The sequence below is a fragment of the Macrobrachium nipponense genome, chromosome 20 (genome assembly GCF_015104395.2).
Source record: "Macrobrachium nipponense isolate FS-2020 chromosome 20, ASM1510439v2, whole genome shotgun sequence".
In the NCBI taxonomy this organism is placed as follows: Eukaryota; Metazoa; Arthropoda; class Malacostraca; order Decapoda; family Palaemonidae; genus Macrobrachium; species Macrobrachium nipponense.
The window spans coordinates 55,749,630-55,757,129 of record NC_061089.1 but is presented as its reverse complement, the minus strand read 5'-3'; the positions used below and the strand labels follow the sequence as shown (position 1 = coordinate 55,757,129).

Below are 7,500 nucleotides of genomic sequence, written 5' to 3'. Positions count from 1 at the left end.
CAAATTCTTTTCACCAACCATATGTCCTCCATTTTTCTAAATAACCTTACCATCTTAAAGCACTGTGATCTATTCTTTCACCTTTGCTAACTTTTTAAATACTTCTGCCTATTTCCTCGTTTCTCACTATCCCAGTTCTTCTTGTACCACTTATATACAACAGAAACTAATTTTTTCCTATCTGTCATTTAACTTTCACCTTCACTTCTTTAAGGGAAACTTGGCTCAACAAGATCTTTATAGTTTCCCACTTTGTCTTCACATAGATTCTCCAAGTCTCTTCCCAATATTTTGCACATGCACTGACTGATCCCTTCTTTGCTTCGCCTATTCTGAGACTCCCAGATACCTTTACAAATCAGACACTTCCATTCTTCCATGATTCTTTACTTCCTCATAACCTTACTCTTGCTCACATTTACTCTTCTTCGCTTCTCCTCTTGCAAGTACTTTCAAATTTGTTCGCTAGATTCTGTAGTTTCTCTTCACTATCTCCCCTCATTGTTTTATGGCCTAAAAGCATAAGACATTTCACACGCCATTTTGACCCAGTTTTATATCTCCATATACTGTCTTATCTCTGAATTTCCCACGTCACTCCAGTTATGAAAATATTAAAGACCTTTGGGACATTACACATTCCTGTCGCAGCCATATTTCATAACGAAATCAGTCATTTTCCAGCCTACATATGTTAATACATGCTTTTCATCCAGTATAAGATTCTAGTGTCATGTTTCACGCCTTGTGTGTGTGTGTATATACATATATATATTATATAATTATTATATATATATATTATATATATATATATATCTATATATATATATATATATATATAATATATAAATATATAGCATGGTATTCCTGATACATTGCTTGGTGTTCTTGTCTAACCAGTGAGAGGTAAGGATTCATTCCTTATGGAACCGTAACATTCATAAGCGCATATCAGTAACTCCCATTTTGCCTCTGTCAAGGCAAACTGCGAATTGGGCACATGTGTTTACTTATGCAAAATGTATGTATGTATGCATATATATATATATATATATTATATATATATATATATATAATATATATTTTTTTTTTTTTTTTTTTTTAAATCGTAAAATAAAAGTTAAAACTAAGTTGCTGATGAAACCTCTCTCCATATCCTCGAATCATTAACCATCAAACAACTTGTTCCATATTTGAATAGTCAACCTTCTTCCGCCCCTCTGTTTATAGCATAAGATGTATTCTCGTCGTCCTTTTGTTGCCCCTCTTGTCACTCAGTTTTCTTTCTTTGAAGCGTTAGGTTGGTTTTAACTTTTATATATATATATATATATATATATTATATATATATATATATAATTTTATAATATCTATATATATATATATATATATATATATATATATAATATATATATATATATATATATATATATATATATATATATATATATATATATATATATATTAGTTTATAATAATTTCGTCCTCATGTGGGCTCGAACCACCGCCCAGCGGACAGAGACGAAATCAGGACGTCAGTGATGTTATCGATCCAACTAACTATATGTAGTGAGGTACACTATATATATGTCTGTATTTATGTGTGTATATCTCTGTCTCTGTAGCGTTATGCGAAGGAGTGAAGTGCGGAGAAGACCGTAAGTGCGTGGTGCGTTGTGGGGCACCGAGGTGCGTCTGCAGTCCCCAGTGTCACCTGAAGCACAAAGAACCAGTCTGCGGCTCCGACGGGCGCACCTACTCTTCAGAATGCCACCTTCTGAAGAGAGCCTGCAGGAAGAAGAAGCGGGTTCTGGTGGCACATTACGGACCGTGTCAAAGTAAGGGTTGAGTCATTTTGTTTTTTCTCTCTCTCTCTCTCAATTGTGAGCTTTGTTTTTCTTCTTCTTTTTCCTCTAGATGATTTTCAAAGTTGTTTCTTTTGGACTTTGCTCTCCTTTTCTTTGCGGATTGTTATACATGATGGCATGTTATTTATACGTGGCTTCTGGAAACATGCGTACGATCATCACGATGCTTAATGCTACTTTATTGACACTAATTACCAATCCAGTGTTTTCATTATACTGAACATAGACAATCTGCAATTTTTCAAGTAATCCTCTTACAGTTATATTTCATCTATTAGTTATTCCAACTAAAGAGTAACAGTAGGTAGCAACGAAAAATTCTCTCTCTCTCTCTCTCTCTCTCTCTCTCTCTCTCTCTCTCTCACACACACACACACACACACACACACACACACACACACACACACACAATTTTATAATTATATTTTTGCAACATAAACCAGTCCAAACTTTCCAAACTTATCATAAAACGGATATGAATGAAATTAACTTTGTGTAAGAGCCATGCAATTATGCAACAGTCATTTAGTTTGCTAACAACGTTTACAAATACCAAATACACTACTTCGATTCTCTTTTGTTCCTTTCGATGCTTTTAGCGAGTTATTGTACAATTCATTTGAATTATGTTAATTTACTGTTAGGATTTACTTTTAGGAATTCACAGTAAAGAAATGGTATTTCCTTAGATATTAATTCGTAAAAAGGGACTCAAATTCAAGTCTTAGAGGAACTTGAATGTTATTTGAAAAGGTACTAAATTTTAAGCCTTAAGAAGGAACTGAAATGTACGTCAATCTTAAAAAGAACTTAAGATTTTAAGTCTTGAAAACGAACTAAAATTTTATGTTTTGAAAAGGAATTAAAATTTCAATTCTCAAAGAGGTGGAACTAAAATAGTAAGCCTTATGAAGGGACTTTGTTCTTAAATCTTGATAAGGAATTAGAATATTATAATATTAGATCTTAAATATGAGCTAAAATATTCAGTCTTAAAAAGGAACTAAAATTTCAGTTTTCGAATAGAGGTGCTATACTATCAAGTCTTACAATGAACTAAAATATTAGTCTTAAAAGAGGAGCTAAAATATAAAGTTTTAAAGTGGAACTAAAATTTTTAAAAGGAACAATCTTTCATTCTTAAAAAGTGACTAAAATTCCAAGTCTTAAAGGGGAACTTAAATTTTAAATCTTGAAAAGGAATTAAAATTTTAAGTCTTGAACCGGAACTAAAAATTTCACTTATTATAAAGTAACTAAAATTTAAAGTCTTATTTAAAGAGGAACTTAAATTTTAAATCTTGAAAAAAATTTCATATTTTGTCTTAAAACGGAACTAAAATTTTAGTCATTAGAAAGGAAATAAAATTTTGTAGTCTTGAAGTGGAACAAAAATATTAAATCCTAATCTAAAAGATTTAAGAGGTTCCACATTGAAGAACGGAAACTAACACACGACGAATACATCTTTATCTCTCTCTCTCTCTCTCTCTCCCTCTCCCTCTCCCTCTTTGTCCACCAGCCTGCAGCGGACTGAGATGTCGAGGAGGAAAGCAGTGTGTGCTGGACGAACAGATGACACCCATTTGCATCAGATGCCCCGCGGCGTGTCCAAAGAAAGACAAAAGGCCCTTGTGCGCCGCCGACGGTCGCACCTACACCTCCCGATGCCAGCTGAAGCAGGCTTCCTGCAGGGCTGGCTCTCTCATCCCAAGGGCTTACATGGGTCCCTGTCGAGGTGAGTCAAGGTCCTATCCTTTCACTAGTATTATTATTATTATTATTATTGAGTATAAAATAAAACGCTTTCCTTGTGTCTTATAAAAGGAGACCCTTGTCCGTCCAGTATGTTAAATATTATTGCAGTATTAGAAGTGTATTGTCATTATTATTGTTATTAATTTACAATGCTGATATTATTTATCGTTTTCCCTGGTTTAAGTTATTGTTTATTCCTCAGCTACATTTCAGCATTCATAGACGCAGGACCTTATTCTGTTACATTTCAGCATTCGTAGACACAAGACCTTATTCTGTTACATTTCAGCATTCATAGACACAAGACCTTATTCTGTTACATTTCAGCATTCATAGACACAGGGGACCTTATTCTGTTTACATTTCAGCATTCGTAGACACAAGACCTTATTCTGTTACATTTCAGCATTCATAGACACAAGACCTTATTCTGTTACATTTCAGCATTCATAGACACAGGACCTTATTCTGTTACATTTCAGCATTCATAGACACAAGACCTTATTCTGTTACATTTCAGCATTCATAGACACAAGACCTTATTCTGTTAATTTCAGCATCGTAGACAAGACTTATTGTGTTACATTTCAGCATCATAGACAGGACCTTATTCTGTTACATTTCAGCATTCGTAGACACAAGACCTTATTCTGTTACATTTCAGCATTCATAGACACAAGACCTTATTCTGTTACATTTCAGCATTCATAGACACAGGACCTTATTCTGTTACATTTCAAGAATTTCATTGACAGGACCTTATGTTCATTCGCATTTCATAGACACAAGACCTTATTCTGTTACATTTCAGCATTCATAGACACAAGACCTTATTCTGTTACATTTCAGCATTCATAGAGACAAGACCTTATTCTGTTACATTTCAGCATTCATAGACACAAGACCTTTTTCTATTACATTTCCAGCATTCCATAGGGGGGACACAAGACATTTCTGTTACATTTCAGCATTCTGACACCAGTACCTTATTCTGTTACATTTCAGCTTTCATAGACACAGTACCTTATTCTGTTACATTTCATCATTCATAGATGCAGAACCTTATTCGTTACATTTCATATTCATAGACAAGACCTTATTCTGTGTACATTCACATTACCTAGAAGCAGAAACCTTATTCTGTTACATTCAGCATTCATAGACACAGTTACCTTATCTGTTACATTTCAGCATTTCATAGACACAGTAAACCTTATTCTGTTACATTTATCATTCAATAGACGCAGGAACCGTTATTCTGTTAGCATTTTTCATCCCAATTCATAGACACAAGGAACCGTTTATCTGGGTTACAATTTCATGCATTCCATTAGGACGCGGAACCTTATTCTGCCTTCATTTCAACCATTTCATAGATGCAGAACCTTATTCAGTTAGCATTCAAGTCATTCCATTAGATGGCAGATTCTTATTCGTTACATTTCAGCTTGCCATTCAGAGACGCAGAACCTTATTCATGTTTACATTTCAAGCAATTCATAGACACAAGACCTTAATTCTGTTACATTTTTCAATCAATTCATAGACAGCAGGACCTTAATTCCTGCTTTACATTTCCATGCCATTCCATAGACGCAGGAACCTTAATTCTGCTTTACATTTCAATCCATGTTCATTAGACGCAGAAACCTTATTCTGTTGACATTTCCAGCATTCATATAGACACCAAACGACCTTATTCTGTTACATTTCAGCATCCAATGAGACACAGGACCCTTATGTTATTGGCTGCATTTCAGCCCATTCAAGAATGGACAGCGAACCTTAGACCTTTTTCTATTTACATTTCAGCATTCCATAGACACACAAACCTATTCTGTTACAGTTTCAGCATTTCCATAGACACAAGGACCTTATTCATTCTGCTTTCTTCATGCATTCCATAGACACAGAGAACCTTATTTCTGATTACAATTTCCAGCAGTTCATCAGACACAAGACCGGATTTCCTGTTTACATTTCAGCATTACATAGGACACAGGACCTTATTCTGGTTCTACCATTTCGATCATTCATTAGCATGCAGGAACCTGATTCCTGCTTCATTTCAAAGCATTCCATAGTTACCAATTAGGCAAGAACCTTTATTTCTGTTAGCAGTTTCATCCATTCCATAGACGCAGAACTTTATTCTGTTACCATTTCAATGCGATTTCATAGACAAAAGCAAGACCTTATTCTGTTACATTTCATTTCCATTCATAGACGGCAAGAAACCTTATTCAGGAGCATTTCATCTAATTCATAGAAACAGAACCTTATTCTGTTAACATTTCAGGCCATTCCATAAGCATGCCAGGACCTTTGATTCTGGTTAGCGATTTCAAATCACCGCATAGACGCAGGAATCCTATTATTGCTTTCCATTTCAGCATCATTCTAAGAACCGCAAGGAATACCTTATTCTGTTAATTTCATCCATTCATTAGATGGCGACGCCTTATTCTGCACTTTCAGCATTCATAGACACAAGGGACCTTATTTCTTTGTTACCAACATCCAATTCCATTTCGTTACGCAAAGAACCTTATTCAGTTACATTTCGCATTCCCATAGCCAGCAAGACCTTATTCATTTGCATTCATTAGACACAAGACTTATCGTTTACATTTCATCATTCATAGACGCAGAACCTTATTCAGTTACATTTCATCATTCATAGACACAAGACCTTATTCTGTTACATTTCAGCATTCATAGACACAGGACCTTATTCTGTTACATTTCATCATCCATAGATGCAGGACCTTATTCTGCTTCATTTCACCATTCATAGACGCAGAACCTTATTCTGTTACATTTCAGCATTCATAGACACAAGACCTTATTCTATTACATTTCATCATTCATAGACACAAGACCTTATTCTGTTACATTTCATCATTCATAGATGCAGGACCTTATTCTGCTTCATTTCAGCATTCATAGACGCAGAACCTTATTCTGTTACATTTCAGCATTCATAGACACAAGACCTTATTCTGTTACATTTCATCATTCATAGACACAGGACCTTATTCTGTTACATTTCAGCATTCATAGACACAAGACCTTATTCTGTTACATTTCATCATTCATAGACACAGGACCTTATTTGACTTCATTTCAACATTCATAGACACAAGACCTTATTCTGTTACATTTCATCATTCATAGACACAGGACCTTATTTGACTTCATTTCAACATTCATAGACGCAGAACCTTATTCTGTTACATTTCAGCATTCATAGATGCAGGACCTTATTCTGCATAATTTCAGCATTCATAGACACAGGACCTTATTCTGTTACATTTCAGCCATTCATTAGACACAAAGGGACTATTTCGTTACATTTCAGCATCATGACACAAGACCTTATTCTCGGACATTTCAGCATTTTCATAGACACAAAGACCTTTCATTCTTGTACCAGTTCAGCATTCATAGACACAAGACCTTATTCTGCTTCATTTCAACATTCATAGACACAGGACCTTATTCTGCTTCATTTCAACATTCATAGACACAAGACCTTATTCTGCTTCATTTCAACATTCATAGACGCAGGACCTTATTCTGCTTCATTTCAGCATTCATAGATGCAGGACCTTATTTTGCTTCATTTCATCATTCATTCATAGATGCAAGACTTTATTCTGCTTCATTTCAGCATTCATAGACACAACACCTTATTCTGATTCGTTTCAGCATTTATAGAGACAAGACCTTATTCTTTTACATTTCATCATTCATAGATGCAGGACCTTATTCTGCTTCATTTCAGCATTCATAGACACAGGACCTTATTCTGTTACATTTCAGCATTCATAGATGCAGGACCTTATTCTGGTTCATTTCAGCATTCATAGAC

The 7,500-nt window shown here is 34.8% G+C and overlaps 1 protein-coding gene across 1 annotated transcript in view; it reads left to right on the top strand.

Annotated features, from left to right (window-relative positions):
• LOC135220286 (follistatin-like) overlaps positions 1–7,500 on the top strand; it is a 220,668-nt gene that overhangs the window by 109,459 nt on the left and 103,709 nt on the right. The window contains exons 3-4 of the mRNA XM_064257544.1: positions 1,626–1,838; positions 3,391–3,606. Of these exons, the coding sequence (XP_064113614.1) occupies positions 1,626–1,838; positions 3,391–3,606 (429 nt within the window). The remainder of the gene's footprint in view (positions 1–1,625; positions 1,839–3,390; positions 3,607–7,500) is intronic.